The sequence below is a fragment of the Molossus molossus genome, unplaced genomic scaffold (assembly GCF_014108415.1).
Source record: "Molossus molossus isolate mMolMol1 unplaced genomic scaffold, mMolMol1.p scaffold_m16_p_14, whole genome shotgun sequence".
Lineage (NCBI taxonomy): Eukaryota > Metazoa > Chordata > Mammalia > Chiroptera > Molossidae > Molossus > Molossus molossus.
In genome coordinates, this window is record NW_023425349.1 from 54,868,512 (window position 1) to 54,885,901 (window position 17,390).

Genomic DNA, 17,390 nt, shown 5'->3' on the forward strand with positions numbered 1-17,390 from the left:
AATAGATGTATACATATTAAAATAAAATTACCCCTGAAATAAATTAAGTGAAAGAAACAAAGTAGAGAACAATGTGCACATAGCACACAGGCACTGGTTTCTGATTTTTTAAAGCCCTAAACATAGAACATCTCTGGGTGAACACAAAAATAGCTGGAACAGAATTTAAGAGAAACAGTCAATTCTACAATAAAAGTTGGAGATTTTAAGAGGTTTCTCTCAGCAACTGATAGAACTAAACAATGATAAATCAGTAAGGACTCTGATGATATGAACACTATCAACCACCTTGATCTAACTGACATTTATAGAGTACTACACCCTGTAACTCCACAAAACACATTCCTTTCAAGATAATAAGATAGACCATATTAGGCCATAAAATATATCTTTATAAATTGAAAAGGACTGAAATAACAAGAGTATGCAAAGAAAGCACATATATTTGGAAATTAAACTTCTAAATAAATCAAACCCATGGGTTGTATTAATTTATCTGCTCCTAGAAGCAACTCGAGATAAAAAATACACTGCATTGTTAATTTCATGTTACCATCATAATGCCTTGCAGGAATTAGTTTCTTAAAAAAAATCTTACTGTTGTTATAAATAAACTATAAAGTTAAAACAATCTTATTACTGAAGCTGTCTTTTATTATAAATATCTTTTAGAACTGTCTACTAACATCCTATTTTTATTCATTTCTAATTTAAAATATTCAAATTAAAATGTTATAAGAAAAGACTTAGTTAATGGTGAATAATGAATCATAAACCATTCTCATCCTCTGGGAACAACTCACTAGAGAATCTTACTTTGTTACAGAGAAGTTATCTGCCTTCTAAGTAGTTTTATACTCTCTTCTTGATCTCCAACCTTACAGAAGACAACAGGTATGTAAAAAAATCACCCAGCAGCATATGTATTTAAATTAATATTTACTATGTATTCACCAGATGCTAGTAGTTCTCATTAGAGTTTTCCTAGGAAAACAGTGTTGATATTACTAATTTTAGTTCGCCAATAAATAAGAAACTATAAAACATAATATGTAAAAATAACTAAAAACAATTTATAGTGTTTGCTACTACATATACAAGGTGGGGCAAAAGTAGGTTTACAGTTGTGCATACTCAAGTTTATTCTTGTATTACTGCTTATTAATTATTGTATTATTTTCCATATGAACACTGTAAACCTCCTTTTGCCCCACCCTGCATTCTAAAAATACTATGAAAATTTATTTAGTATTTAAATACACAGAAATACTATTTTTTTGAGGTCATAAATGCCTCAGAAAAACTTTGTGTATCCTCCAATTTCACCAGGAAGGCTATAGGCTATTACAGCATCTCTAAGAGATTCCAAAGAACTGTAAAACTTAAACTAGAGTTTATTCTAGGTAGTAATTTCCATGTTTAATAATATGATTGAACAAGTTCATTAAATAAGGTAGTAAATATCAGGTCTTAGAAAAATAGCTAATTAAAATGGAAAAGTGTCACTATACAATGTTGAATGAATAAAAGAGAAATCTCATTTTGTCTAAACTTTATAAAAATGCATGCTTATGCATAGAAAAAGATTGTAATAAAACAACAAATAATTTTCTAAATTTTCTACAATAGACATTATTTCATTTTATTAAAAACAATTAAAAGAAATATTATTATACTTACAGTAGCCACCTTTTCAACATAAGTCTTCATTGTTTTCACAATCACTTTCCTGTCCTTAAAAAAAAAAACTGTCTCAACTTTTAAAGTATTTTGTAGGCAAAAAATTTATATAATATTAAATTGTCATTGGAGTGGCATAGTTTTCATTAGTGAGAACAGTTATGCAGCCAGAAAAAAAAAATTGCAATACAATATATCAGCCCTTTCAGAGCTATTAGAATCTTAGACTTACATGTGATATCCATTCCTACATAAGTATGGAACCATAAATTATCAGCTGCCAGGCAAACCTAGTGAAATGACCTCCTTTTACAGTGAGAACTGAGAGAGCCCTCTTCCAATGCCTAAACTGTCTTCAAATATATAGTCCATGGCATTCAATACATATTTGTTGAAAAGAAATTAAATTTGTATTAATTTAAAAGGTAGGCAAAGTACATATACAACTGTTGTTTAAAGGCAGAATTATACTGATCAAAGAAATGAGAATCAATTCTGTTAAACTTCTGTAATTAATATGGACCTTTACCTTTTTCTTCAAAGTACTTAACACCCACATGAGCAAATATCTAACTGTTCACTATCTCCTCCCTCTACCCTCCCAGTTCCCCCAACTAATATCATTAAATGAGGAATCAAGAGACCCTGACAGGTACCAAAGCATCTATAAATGGGAGCCTAACAGATATATTGTATTTATTTGCTTGACAGGTCCCTTCCCAAACAATGACAACTCAAGGTTTTCATACTTTAATGAAAACTCCAGGCAAAAAGAAACACTAGGCCCAAAGAAGGGCAATTCCTGTGAGGCCCTGAGGCACAACCTTGCAAAGATAAGCTGTTTATGCTGCACAACAGGGTTAAGAGGAAAAGAGACACAGTCTAAGGAAAGGCAAGTCAAAACCAGATACACTTACCTTGGGTGTGCCATGCCACAGGCAGTGCATGGCCACTCTGGCGCCATCGTGTGTGTGCGCCAGGTATACCACTGCTTCACGAATGGCTTCGATCATTTCCTGGGGAACAAATGCCATCAGGACTTTGATTTATTCTTTCTTTCTGCCTTAAAAACAAATCTGTCTACTAGGGAGCAGTTAAGTGAAGAGAGTGAAAAAGACTATAGGCAGTGAACAATTTAATTTTTCATTTTGTTGACAAGTGCACACATACACACGCACACATCTTTCTAGGAACATTCTTTTCCATTAAGAGTGGCAAATACTTATGGCAAGCAATTTCTATTAAAATACCTATCTATTTAATAAAATGTCTGTATTAAAATATAATGTTTAGGTAAAGAAGAATGTACATGTATAGTATATTCTAAATGATTTTTCAAGAAAAAGCAGGCTAGGAAGTAGCTATTGTAAGAAGGTAACAGAAAAGCCAGACAAAATAAATAAAATGCTCTTTCCTAAAAGAGATGTGCATATAATGAGTGGAGAACCAAAACACTAATTTTAGCTGAAAAAGTTTCTCTTTTTTAGTTTATAAGATTACTTCCAGAAATCGTATTAATAATTCACCATAAAAACACTAAATAACATTTCCCTAATAAAATTAATCTCAATATTAGATTAGGCCCATACTATCAATGACCCTTTAGTAAAATCCCAATCATTAATTTCTTACAAGGTAGTTTAGCTTATTTTATTCTTCATTGTCAATGCATATAATTTCTAAATTATATTTTGGAGTCTAGCATATAAATGTAAATGAGTTCTGGTTAACAACTGCAGGACTCCATTTTAGTCCATTCCCAGTGAAAAAATTTATATTAAATAAATAAGTACAAGGTCTCCTCTCAGGAGACAGGAAGGCAGGCGCCTATTTTTTTCAATTAGGAAGAATCAATTTCACTCTTACCTTACAATCCTTACCCAGGATGAATCTCAACACAGCTTTCAACTATGTATCTAAACTTATGAATCTCTTCAAAGCCATCCAGTTAGAGTTATACATGTATTCCAATTATGCTTCCACTATCCCCAAAGGTTTTTTTTTTAAGTCTTTCTTTTGAAAATGCCCCCAGGGCCAGAAAACTTGCCTCATTACTTCATATTGCCACTAGGTTCCCTTTTTTTTTTTTGCTATTACTAAAACACTTTTAACACTAAAAACAAAGATTTTTCTACCACTGAATGTATTCAAATGATCATTTTTTCAGTTCTGAAAATACAGTCCTGCCTCAATAAATCTAGAACTGTAACATACTGTGCTCTGCAGGAAAGAGAGAGCATTTCCCAAAAGAGAAGCAGCAGCTGCTATAGTCTCTGAGCCACAAGCTTAGGTAGGTGGCTATTCTTGGAAAATTATTTTGTATGTCAATTTTGAGTGGGTCAAAATTCCTATGACTGTCTAGGCTGATATATTTGTTAAGAAGTCGGTGTCATTATTTTAGTGATCCCTATTATTAGAACGAGAACAAATGGACAATGAGTTCACTGTATGATGGAGGCAAGAAAAGTTCATGGGACTAAACAATGCATTCTCATTTGTATTCCCATCAGTGACCTGAAGGCCAGTGCAATTTACCTTCAGTTTCTGTTCCTTTTCCCTCTAACATATAAGGTCCAATTTTCATGGTCCATTTAGTTTTTAAAAAATGTCATCTTCTAACCTTTTAAAACCAACATAATTTTTATTTTTTTGTATTGGCGCAGGTGAATTTTAAACTACCTGAATGCTGAATATCCCTCTATTTGTTAATTTTTAAATTAGGTTAGCTAGAGGACACTGTGGATTATAATTAAAATACCAAAATTCAATGAAGTATGGTCAATTCTATTGTCCTCTGGTAAAAATCTAAATGCATTTAGCAGAAAGCTAGTTTAATGCATTATCTTCCCTAAAGAAACAACTCTTTAACAGTTCCAAAAGACAATGTGTATCAAAGCGGTGCTTTACATATTAACATGGGTCTTCTATGTTTTGGTTTAAAAACTAAAACCAAGTACTTACAGATCTTAGCTTTGGGGGTGCATAGGTAAAAAAGTCCAAGAATACTTTATGCACCAATGAGTGTTTAATCACAGCTTCCCTGAAAACAGAAAAAGGGAAAAAAAGAATACATCAGGTCTGGAGCTATAGTAATATAGATATAGGTAACCTCAGTGGTTCTAAAATAATCAAAGTAAGTGAAATGGTTTTAGCAAATGTAATTTGTCAAGACACATTATATCTTTCAGCACTATTAAGATTTAGCAAAACTTTTAGACTATAAAAATGTTTTATGCTTGCCATCCATGACCAAACCAGGGTACAAACTTCTGGTATTTAATCAGTAAGGATGAAATCATTCAAAATACCCTCTCTTAAACAAGGATATCTAAATTTTTTTTACCCAACAATGGACACATGATTAGAAATCTATATGTGGACCTATTTTTTATAGCTATTTTCTTTCTGTTAAGTATCCACCAGTTTCATAAAATAATTTTAGCCTAGTTAAAACCTGAATAGATCAAAACAGTATCAGCAACTGCAACACTAACTGACCTAAGCTTCCTAGCATGACACTTGGTGAATTCAGGTGTACAGTGGAGGCTGATGATCAGGTACCAAAGACCTCAAGTTTTCTAAGTAGATGACAGAAACATGTTGCCTTTATGTTCTATGTGTTGTGGAACTATCAACCCATTTATAATCTTCATAAAATTATGAAATATGTACTATTATCCCAATTTTATAGATATGGAAACTGAGGCACAGAGAGGCTAAGTTGCCCAAGGTCACACAGTTTGAGTGGGGCACCAGGATTCACACCCAGGCTATCCCTTAATCCCGCCACCATGGTTCCAATACGAAGGTCACATGCCCAACTTCTAAATCTTATAATCCAACTGAAATGACAGACTATATTTGGAAAACCATCCACCCTTTCCATGCAAGGGTTATACAAAACTTTCCTCCTTCAAATGCTGTTTGTTAAGAAAAAAACAAGAATAGCTTTCTTACTTTTGGGCCATGGGAGTTAAAATCTGTTTCATTTCATCCATGATTAGTCCTACTTTTTCTGGCTGTATCTCTAATACTTTGTCTAGAGTTGGGTGATCTGCCGACTGCAACAAAGAAAAATCAAATTTTTCTACATGTAATCAAGTTTCTTCAGCTTCATAACAAAGAAAACCAATCATAGTCATTTTAAATAAACTGAAATTTGGTTTTTCAGATTTCCCATATTCATATAACAAAAGCCCTGCTGCAAATAAACTCATGGAGGAAGTCCTGAGTATCTGCTTCTCATTGTATACGCCCACCAATGTACTTAGAGAGCCAGGCCAAGCACCCAACCAACTCAACCAGCCAACAGGTACTTGTCAAGCACCTAGCATATGTCTAACCACAAGAGCAAGCAGTCAGTTTGCAAATCCTTGCCATCATGTGGTTTGTACCTACCCGCATATTGCTATAGTGACTGTCACAAAAGAAATAAAGCACTAAATTCAACCCAGGAACTGAACCTGACTGGTAGAGGGAACCAAGGAATTAATCCATATCCCTGGAGCTAAGTGTAGGCATTTATGTCCCAAGGTCTGAAATAGATCTTTTAAACGTCCTAGTCCCTTTAATGGCCTTTTTCAGATTCAATCCCTGACTATATCCAAGGTTGGGTCTCTCTACTCCCCTCCCTCTCTAGATATACTCTGGAGAAGGGTAATCCACACACATGAAGAAACACAGGAAAAGGCTGCAACAGAGAGCCCAGTGCACTTCTGCCAGAGCTGGGTGGGGGAGCTGCAAAGCTACACTGGGAAGGTCTTCTACCTCGGTCTACCTGACTGCAGAAACAGAAGCACTGAAGCATTACACACAGCAATTGGGAGTATCAAAAGTAGTTCCATTTAAAGGGGATTTAAAAATAGTGCTCTGGGTGAAAGACAAAGTATAATCTCTTGCTCTCAATACACCAGAGACAAAATAATCCATGAAAAAAAAAAAGATTCCTTTAAGATGGTCTCTTGAAGGACCAGCCAAAGCAAAAATACATTCTGAAAACAGGGCAGAAGGTAAGCCACTGCACATAGAAAAAGGATAATGCTAGGAAAATGCCTTGAAGTGCTACCTTATAGAGCTGAAATGTGTTCCCATAGAGCTCCTCTGTCAACATGTTCCTCTGCTCCAGAATGGCTTTGTCATTGTACGCGTACTCCACGATGGCCGAGGCCTCCGCGTGTCGCAGCATCTTCCGCACGTGGCCTTTAAAACTTCTGATTATCTCTGCGATCTGTGGTTTACTCCTAAAGCCAATGGGAAAGGATAAGTGACACAAGGAGAAAGCTGGGTGACAACAAAATATAACTTGACACCAACATAGCTCCTGAGACCAACTCATCATGGGGGGTGGCGGGGGGTCTACCACAGAGAAGTGCTTATGAGAAAGAAAGTCACACTGCCTTGTACTTCCACCTCAGGCTTTCTAAGTTACCCAGCAGCCGAATCCTGGCTCTGCTTCTCTGCTGCAGAGCCTGGACAAGTTATTTAAGCTCTCTGTGCCGCAGCTTCTTCATTCATAAAATAGAAAGAATAAGGTGGTTGTGGGGATTAAATGAGTCAAGCTGTACTGAGAACTGTGACCAGCTCCTAATAAGTGCTCAATAAATGTCAGTTCCCATTAAATTGTTGGGCTTGAAAAAAGTGGGCAGGAGAAAAGGACAAGGTGAAAGTCAGAGACGCAGGGAAATATGAATAAAACATATCCTAAGGACGCTCTTTTCAAACAGGGCTTAATCATAAGTATTTTCACTACATCCTAAAATCAAGAGGCTGATAATTACAGTCAGAAATAGTTTTTGAAAATTTTGTTAACGGCACATTTTTAATGTTGATTAGCAAATTTTGGCACATTATTACACTCAAAAAGAAAAATCAGGACGAGTATCAATTCCACCTAATTCAGGAAATCCTCCCATCTTGACACTGACTCTGCCCCTGTGTCTGCTCACCTGGCCCTCCCAACCCACTCCCCTCTAAAAACCGGTAACAAATTACAATAATTATCCTACTTCTCTTCTTTCAGGGTTTCAACATACACTCCTAAGAACGGGGAAGGCAGCACCATCGATTTACATTAATTTCAATAATTGTTTGTAAGACCACATTCCCTGGCAACATTACAAGCATCTGTTGAGAGCCATTATTATGGTCACAGACTTTTAAGTAACATTTGCACACAATCGGTATCCACATCTTTAAAAAAACTAATAAAAATATAGTTTATAAATAAAACAACTCACCCATACATGAGAAATTTCTTAACAATATTTCTGGAATATTTAGCTTTACTTAATTCAACCAAATCATCTGGAAAACAAAATAAATTACAATGACTCCTTAGAAAAAAGGAAAGAACTAAATAAATGCACAATTCTGGGAATACAAACAACTATCTGTCCCAGGCAAAGAACAAACAAAAACAATAAAGGTCCCACAGAGGACACACTGCTTCCCCACAACAGAATTCGTTTCCAGGATAGTCTTGGGTATTTCCAGAAAAAACAAGTGACTCATTAGAAATGATTACGATTAATCTTAAAACATAGAAATACCTCGCAGTTCTTCAAAAGCCTGTTTCCTCTGCTCTTCGTTGCCAAATTGAATGTAGCACTGGATCACACGAGTTGAATCGTGGGCAAATGCAATCTGCAGGAACGACAGTTTGGGCCTTTAGACCCATTCTCTCCGAGATTTATGTTTCTCTCCCTATTATTTATGTGTTATTGCTACCTCTTTCAGAATTCCTTATTAGAAAAAAGGTAGGGTCGTTGTGGATAAAATTAAATCTGGGCTAGTGGGGAGTAGAAATACCTGGGGTTTTTTTGTTTGCTTGTTTTGTTTTGTTGTGGTTTTTTTATTTTATTTTTTTCTTTATTGATTTTATAGAAAGAGGAAGGGAGAGGGAGAGATAGAAACATCGATGAGAGAGAACATCGACCGGTCGCCTCCTGCATGCCCCCCACTGGGGATTTGGCCCACAACCTGGGCATGTGCCCCCACCGGGAATAGAGCCAGTGACCTCTCGGAGCATGGGTTGACATTCAACCACTGAGCCACACAGGCTAGGCAAAATACCTGTTTTAATTGTACAAAATGGCGTTTTTTTTGTTTCGCTGCCTACAATATGGCATTAAGACAGGGATAATTTAACCATTTTGCAAGATTCCTATCATTATTAAAACCAAAAATCAAACCGAACCTGTCTAATGATTATATACACTATATTTTTCATTTATCTCAAAATTACTTTCCTTATAAGGAGAATTTTCCAATTCAAAAATGTGATTATTCTATGGTTTTTAAAATCTAAGAATGTTTGGTTTTAAAAAAAAGTCTGACTACACAATAAACCTATACACACACTGGCAATTATAAGTTAAATCTCTCCATTTCTCACATTTTCATTATATTCCTTAAACATATATCCAATTATATTCCTAGAAATGTGGTATATTTCAAATCTGATCCCCCAACCTATCTCCCACTCACAGCTACTGGATGGATTAGGTCCTCAATGAAAGACTTGCTATAAATATAACCAGTCACTCAAAATTATTTTTTATTACGCTACTGTAATAGTGTTTATTATTTGTTGTTCAGTCTGTCTGTAAAATATTTTAATCCCAACAAATCAGAAGGTGAAAGTACACACCCATCAAAGTCGCAGATTTCACAAAAATTTCCTTAAGGTATATTTATATAGACTTAAAATTTTCTTTTTTAAATAAGGCTGTTTTTGTGTAATCAATATATTGATTACTTGTTATATAACCAATATACGTGCTTTAAATATCCTTTTCTCATTTAGACCTCAAGACGAGAAAAGTAAGTTAATGAGAAGTTAAGAAACCTGCTATCCCCGTGACCCTGGAGATGAAAGTTAACTTGTCTGTGTCCCAGATGTATTAAGTGTCTAATAGAAATAATGACCTTAAGGCAGTGGTTCTCAACCTTCTTAATGCCACGACCCTTTAATACAGTTCCTCATGTTGTATGTGGGCAGACCTGACTGGAGATAGACAGAGGAACAGTGTCTCGGTTCCTAAGACCATTGGAAATATGTATTGTCAGATGGTCTTAGGCGACCCCTGTGAAAGGGTCGTTTGACCCCCCAAAGGGGTTGCGACCCACAGGTTGAGAACCGCTGCTTAAGGTAAAGGAGGCAACACCTGCATTGTTCAGCACAACTCCTAGCACACAGTAAATAATAAACAGGTTGTCACTGTCCAAAGGTGCAGATACGTTAAGCAGTAGAGTGATCTGAACACCAGACTAACTCCCACATCCACAGGCATGTAGTAATAACCTAAGGGTAACTGGAAAATAATCCTGCGTGTAAAATATTTATAAATAGAGGATAACAGACTGCTAGAGTGGAGAAACAGTTCTATTCTAAAAACATCTTCCTGGATTTATAAGAAAGCAGCAGCAGGCAACCTGCTATTTCAAGACATTCCTTCAAAGTGCAAAGCAGCCTGTGAGACCTACGTACACGGTTTGCCAAACGCTGCCCCTCCAGCATCCCCAAAGCTATTGTGTCTGTTGTCTCACAGGTGAACGGTCACTAAGTATTCATCCAACAACATGAGTCAACTGAAGTTTATTATAAAACAGACCTAGACAGCAACAATGAAAATCACTTTAGAATTCCCAAATCTACAATGTTTTAAAGATCTCTGCATGTTTGTAAAGCAGGGAAGAAAAGAAGTAATCATGTTTGCATCACACACACAAAAAGCCAGCAATTTAGAACATACAAAAGTATATGGAGTTCAGAACAAGACATTTTACTACATATTATTGAACTAATAAATTCTTCACAATAACTTCAAAGACCACTGATTTATCTTAAGTAAATTATTTTAAAATGACACAGCCAAATATTTGATAGTCCTTTTACAACTTCCCAGAAATAAGTTCTCTCACTATTAAACTTTTTATTTAGTCAGCATTTGAAATTTTGGGCTAAATACATTTATTTTTTTGTTTGTTTTTCCTTTATTGATTTTAGAGAGAGAGAAAATGAGAGGGAGAGAGAGATAGAAACACTAATGAGAGAGAACATGATCGGCCGCCTCCTGCATGCCCCCCACTGGGGATCGGGCCCACAACTGGGCATGTGCCCTGACCAGGAATCGGCCTGGCGATCTCTTGGTGCATGGGTCGACGCTCAACCACTGAGCCACATTGGCCGGGCAATGGTCAACTACCCTTTACTGAGATTAAGTGAATTTCAAGAGTTAAAGTTGCAATTATGCCCTACTTACAGTTTTAATCTTTCCTTCAATCAACTTCTGCAAATCACTCATCAGCTTCACCCTTTTTTCTTTGTCACAGTCTTTTCTATAAAAGAGAATAACAGGGAGAGGAAACATAGCTTAAGCAAAGACATTATTTTAAACTAAAAACCATTTCAGTGTATGTTTACCCAGTCAAGTGTGATTTTCCTCTTTGAAGGCAGCAAACCTTCTGATATTGAAATTACTATTCTAGAGCAGCCAGAGAAAAGTAATTTTCTCAAAGGCAGAAATTCAGCCTACAAGTTATAATTGTGCATCAATCTCAATCTTAACAACCAGAACTTCAAAAGTAAAGAAAATAATAAAACAAGTGCAAGATACCCAGTACTTAAGTATCTCAAAACCTAGATGATAAGAAATTATCCCCATGTTCTTTCAGGAAGGGTGTCAAATCCAATTTACCTCTCATACATTTTCATAAACATATCTGACATCATCCTAATGATGCCCCACATTTCCACAATGAGCAAACACCCCAATACTGATGCCGCCTCCACTGGAGTGTGGTGAATGCTCCCTAAAGAATCCAAGTGCTATGTCATTTGTTTTAGGACATCTCACTGTTTACAAGGTACACTCTTATTCTTCTGTCATCTCAAAGGGACTAATAAAGGTGCCATTAAGTAGCGTTACCTTCTCAAGATCTCCCAAATCTGCTTTGCCCGAACAACAATGTCATAGTTGGTTCTATCACTGAGTTGTCTGCTTTGCTTCAGTTCTTTCTTCTTCTTTTTGAAATCATCCCATTTGGGTTTCTTGGCTGCTGACTCTAGTCATAGAAATTATTTCCAATTACACTTAACATTCTGAATGCCATAAAGTACAAGTCAGGTACATAGGGCAAACACTGATCACGATCTATATATTATATATATACTCAACGGGGAAGCCAGAAGAGGGACAGTATCAGTCTCTATAAACTTATGCTTTATTTCATTTTCTGAGCAGTTAATACATTTTAAATTTGATTGAAAATAACCATTCACTCATTCAACAGCTATTTATTGATTAAAAGGATACCTATTGAGAAAAAAAGGAAACTAAAAGGATGGTATAAGCAATTCCAAAATTTTAAGCATATTTTCCAATTGTAAAATAAAATTCTACTTCAGAACATTAAGTTCATTGGATTTTAAGTATAATCAGTTCTTTTAATTTTTTTTTATCCTCACCCGAGGACATTTTTGCATTTATCAGATAGAGTGGGAGGGAGAGAGAGAAGAGAGAGAAACATTGATATGAGAGAGACACATCAAGTGGCTGCCACCCACATGACCCCAAATGGGGCCAGGGACAAACTGCAACCGAGGTACGTGCCCTTAGTGGGAACCAAACCAAAGACACTCTGGTCTGCGGGCCAACGCTCTAACTGCTGAGCCAAACCAGCCAAGGCATCAGTTCTTAAGGAAAACAAAAATTAGTTCAAATTAATTAGTATGAATAATTAGACTAATTAATTAGTCCAAATTAAAACAGGAAAAATAATGTAATAAAAAGTTCACTATTCTGAGTGTTGTTATATATTAAGTCATTTAACTCTTACAACAACTCTATTGTAAGGTGAATTTTTTTTTTCTTTATTGATTTGAGAGAGAGAAGAAGGGAGAGGGAGAGAGAGATAGAAACATGGATGAGAGAGAACATTGATTGGCCACTTCCTACATGCCCCTCACTGGGGATCAGGCCCACACCCTGGGCATGTGCCCTGACTGGGAATCGAATTGGCGACCTCTTGGTGCATGGGACAACACTCAACCGCTGAGCCACACAAGTTGGGCTCAATTTTTTTTTAATATGTTTTTATTGATTGCAGAGAGAGGAAGAAACAGGGAGAGAGAGAGAGAGAAACATTGATCAGCTGCCTCCTGTACACCCCCTACTGGGGATTGAGCCCGCAACCCAGGCATGTGCCCTGACTGGGAATTGAAACTGAGACCTGCTGGTGCACGGGACACCATTCAACCAACAGAGCCACGCTGGTTTTTTTACAAGATGAGTTCCGGGGTAGACACAGAAAGGAAAAAAGACTGTAAAATTGAACTTAAATGTAGAATCTAGAAATGTCAAATACGTTGAAGCAGAGAGTAGAACAGTGGTTACCAGGGGAGGGAGGGGGGAAAATTAAAAGATAAAGATGCTGGTTAAAGGGTACAAAAGTTGGCCCTGGCCGGTTTGGCTCAGCGGTTGGAGTGTCCACCTGCGGTCCGGAGAGACCCGGGTTCGGTTCCCGCTAAGGGCACGTACCTCGGTTGCAGTTTGTCCCCGACCCTGGTTGGTCGTGTGGGTGGCAGCCACTCGATGTGTCCCTCTCTCTCTTCCTCTCTCTCCCTCCCACTCTATCTGTACAAAATATGGAAAAATGTCCTCGGGTGAGGATGAAAAAAAAAAAAGGGTACAAAGTTGTAGTTACGTAGGATGAGTAGGTCTAGAGATAATGTATAGTGGAATGACTATCCTTAATACTGTACTGAATACTGAAAATGCTAAGAGGTAGGTACAATTATTACTCTCCCTTTCACATTGGGGAAACAAAAGGCATCAAAATTAAGAGGTCAAGCTCCTAGTTCAAGGTCATACAATTAATAAGTGGCAGAGTCAGGATTCAAATCCAGAGACAACTCTGAAACGATGCGTTGTTTCCTTTTACTCATGACAATGCACAATGAAAATTCTTAAGTTCTCTACAGAGTAATTCTATAAAGTCAAGTGTCTTCCTATTAGTATTTTTGTTCTCAAAATCTAAGTAACTTACCAAATGAATCAAAAAGCCTGATGAGGCCAAACAAAGAACACCTTAATAAAATGTGTATTGTTAACATGAATATCCCGCAAAGAACTCTTTCTAGAATTAGTTTTTTCTAAATATCTCCTTCTCTGATTAGAAAATACACTCATAAAAAACTTATTAGAAAATGCAAAAGTCTCCTATAATCCCAAAATTTAGATATAACTATTAACATTTTATTTCCTTCTTGTCTTTTTACTTATGCATGTTTTATATTACTCTTCCTAAAAATTCAGAATCTGTCTTCACTTAAATTTAATAACTATATTATAAGCATTCTTCCATGAAAACAAATATTCCTCAAAACCGTATTTTTTAATGGCTATACAATATGCAACATATTTGTTCCTTGCCTGGTAAGAGAGGGTTGTGGATAACAGAGGCACATTCACCATTATTATTAGACCATCATATACAGTATAGCAGAGGACAATAAACTGATTCAGGGCTCACTTAATTCCACAAGCATCTGGGCACCCTTAACATAGGCCATTGTTTTATCTATGAGGATGTAGTAGACATAACAATTTTGGAGATGTCTAGTATCCAATCCCCCTCAGTTGCTAGTATAAAAATACGAGAAAAATAAAATCAGAGTTCCATTTTGAAATGCCAGGAACATATATCCCATAGCAGAAGGAACCAGACTATAGCATGATAGGACCTTAACGTGAGATTGTGTGCATTTACAATGCAGGTGCCAAGAATCCCAGTAGTGAAAGGAAGACTTAGGAGCTATTCGAGAGGGTGGGAAAGAGAAAATGGAAAAGAGAACCTGAAGGAGAAACTATGAGGTGTGGGCAGGATGAAAAGAGGAAGAAAAAAGAACCAAGAGAAAACATTGGAGCTGGAGTGGGAAAGGACCATGCAGGCCTAATGAGAAACCATGAAAAATGTTCCTCCCTTCTTCTCTCCCAACCTCCCCGTCTGAAGGCTGCTGTTCCTCTAGTGAACAGCCCCAGGCAGAATAGAGAGCAGGGACCAGGGCTAGGGAACTGGACTGAGAAGGCCGTTTGGCAGTGGTCTCAGGTGGCAACAAAGGAGCGTTAGGATATGCCAAGTTGGAGGAAGAGAATGAAAGACACCAAAGAAATGCCCAAGATGCTGCAGAGAAGGTGTATGTACGACAGCATGTGTGACCTGAAACCAGTGCAAAATAATACACAAGACGGGCAAGCTGTACAACAGATAGCAAAGCTCTGGTTTAGAAATGATCCCTGGAACATCACGACAAAGAGCACAGCAGTTTGTTTCAAGGGACAAATAGGAGCCCTGCCAGTACATCCCATCAGTTAACAACTTGTCCTGAACCGATGAAAGTCAAATGTACCATGTGTATACTACACCTTCCTTGGACTGCCTGATGGACCAGAGCTATCTGATGGGTTGACTGTAGACAGTGGCCTAAGCTCTGTGAAAGCAGGGTCTGTATGTCTTCTGTTGACCAAGATGTCCTCAGCCAAGGAGGATATTTAGCTGGACGCACTAATTATTTAAAGCTGGCTTCTGTGTTGATTAGATAGGGCCTGTACACTTACTACTTAATTTTTCCCCCATCTCCAAACACAGTGTATAGAAAACTCAAATATTTGTTTAATGACTAAATGAATAAATGCTAGCCTACAAAAAGGAATGTTTTATTGAGATTCCTCTATATAAAGCCATTACAACTTAGCTTAACTCACAGCTAGGAAAACTCAGCACGGGCCTAGGATATAAGGAACTCTTAGCACCAGAGGACAATATGACCAAGGAAGATGATTTCTGTTATTTATTTAATCCCATCTACTCTTCGCCAAAGGCTGCCTGTCAAGGAACAGGAACAGGTGGTCTCTAACAGATTTCCAGAGTCCCTGTGCACAGTGGTTCTGGCACAGGCTCGGGCAGGGTGAGGCTTCCACAAAAACCATGCTGAAGGGACCAGAGCTTACCATCACTTTTACTGTCCGCCTGGAATTTTCTCTTCTTGTTGAATTTATCTGCCTGCTGGAATTTATTCTTCAGTATTTTATCCCCTTGCTGCTTATTCTTGAACTGCTTCACACCCTTTTTCCCTGGTTTTGTGGCACTTTTCTGAAAGTTCTTAGATGTGATTTTAGGTCCACCTTCCTTAACTTTTCTTGGGAATGTCTTTGAAGAACCAGAATCTAGTGACAATAATAAATAATTATTAGTTCAATGATCCTGAGCCTAGATCTCTTTTATCTACTAGGTTGTATTTGTTAGAAAATTACACTCTCTTTAGCAAAACATACTTGGTCTTACTCTCAAACATGGAACAGAATAGGATTTAAAATAGCAAAACAAAATTTTTTCAAAAATTCTTATTTTTGCCCTGGCCGGTTTGGCTCAGCGGTTAGAGCGTCGGCCTGTGGTCCTGAGAGACCCGGGTTCAGTTCCCGCTAAGGGCATGTACCTCGGTTGCAGTTTGTCCCCGGCCCTGGTCGGTTGTGCGGGTGGCAACCACTCGATGTGTCCCTTTCACATCGATGTTTCTCTCTCTCTCTCTCTGTTCCTCTCTCTCCCTCCCACTCTACCTGAACAAAAAAGGGAAAAATGTCCTCGGGTGAGGATAAAAAAAAAAAAAAAAATTCTTATTTTTGAAAATAATTTTCAAAGCCTATAATACAGTTATTTGACAAAAATCTTCCTTGGTCAATAAAATTTACAAATCAAATACCTAACAAATAAAAAGAAAATTGCAATAACTATGTTCTAAGATTGCTGTAAAAAAACAAACAAAGATTGCTTAAGAAACATGTAATCATTTACACAGACTCTGACTTTTCTATTTCGCAATACTGACACCTGATGGAATAATAAAGACATCACAATTAGAAATCATGAATATAAAAGTGTATGATTTACCAATATTATGTATTAATCAGCCAGAATTTATCAAACATTAAAATAAAATGTGGTGAATTAGTGTGACTAACATGAGGCAACAGCTTCACAAGCTGATATGAGTTTTTTATAGCATCCCCCAATTATCCTGGCAATTTATTAAATGTCTTCCTTTCACAAGGAACATGCACCCTCCTACACAGTAACACCGATTTTTCCTATTATTTTAATCCTAATCCTAACCCAAGACTACAGACTGCAATCTGCTGCATACCCCTTCATCCCATGAACCCCTCCTACAATTATAAGGGCCAAACTACACGAGAAGCATATTTTATAAAGCTCTCTTACCATTGTTTTTATAAAATCTGTTTTTTTCTTGTGATGTCTTTGTGCCTTTTCCTGTGAATTTCTTTTTTGCTTTGACTTCCATCATAGCAATTCTGGAAAATAAAAATAAAACCCAAACGATCACTGACGTGCTCTCATCTAAGGGTCATGAAGTAGGCACTGCCACATTTAGTCCCTGCATTCACAGAGCAGGGCAGTTCACGTGAGTATCCACACATGGCCAGGAAGTAAACAATCACTGCTCTAAGATTTACAACTGAAATAAACAAGATACCAGCACAAACACACACACACACACACACACACACACACACACATAAAGTTTAACGTGGGCATATTGGCTAGTGTGTATTTGGAGGCAATACTTCCATAATCGTACTGGCTAAAAATAGGCCATTATTTACATTAAATATGACACACATGTCAATGTT

At 37.0% G+C, this 17,390-nt stretch overlaps 1 protein-coding gene across 1 annotated transcript in view; it reads right to left on the minus strand.

Annotated features, from left to right (window-relative positions):
* PUM3 (pumilio RNA binding family member 3) overlaps positions 1–17,045 on the minus strand; it is a 35,529-nt gene extending 18,484 nt beyond the window's left edge. The window contains exons 1-11 of the mRNA XM_036261558.1: positions 16,960–17,045; positions 15,693–15,908; positions 11,610–11,745; positions 10,944–11,019; positions 8,229–8,322; positions 7,917–7,983; positions 6,746–6,920; positions 5,638–5,741; positions 4,642–4,720; positions 2,598–2,696; positions 1,681–1,734 (exon numbers count right to left, since the gene is read on the minus strand). Of these exons, the coding sequence (XP_036117451.1) occupies positions 1,681–1,734; positions 2,598–2,696; positions 4,642–4,720; positions 5,638–5,741; positions 6,746–6,920; positions 7,917–7,983; positions 8,229–8,322; positions 10,944–11,019; positions 11,610–11,745; positions 15,693–15,908; positions 16,960–17,044 (1,185 nt within the window). The 5' untranslated portion in view covers position 17,045. The remainder of the gene's footprint in view (positions 1–1,680; positions 1,735–2,597; positions 2,697–4,641; positions 4,721–5,637; positions 5,742–6,745; positions 6,921–7,916; positions 7,984–8,228; positions 8,323–10,943; positions 11,020–11,609; positions 11,746–15,692; positions 15,909–16,959) is intronic.
* Positions 17,046–17,390: the final 345 nt, after the last annotated feature.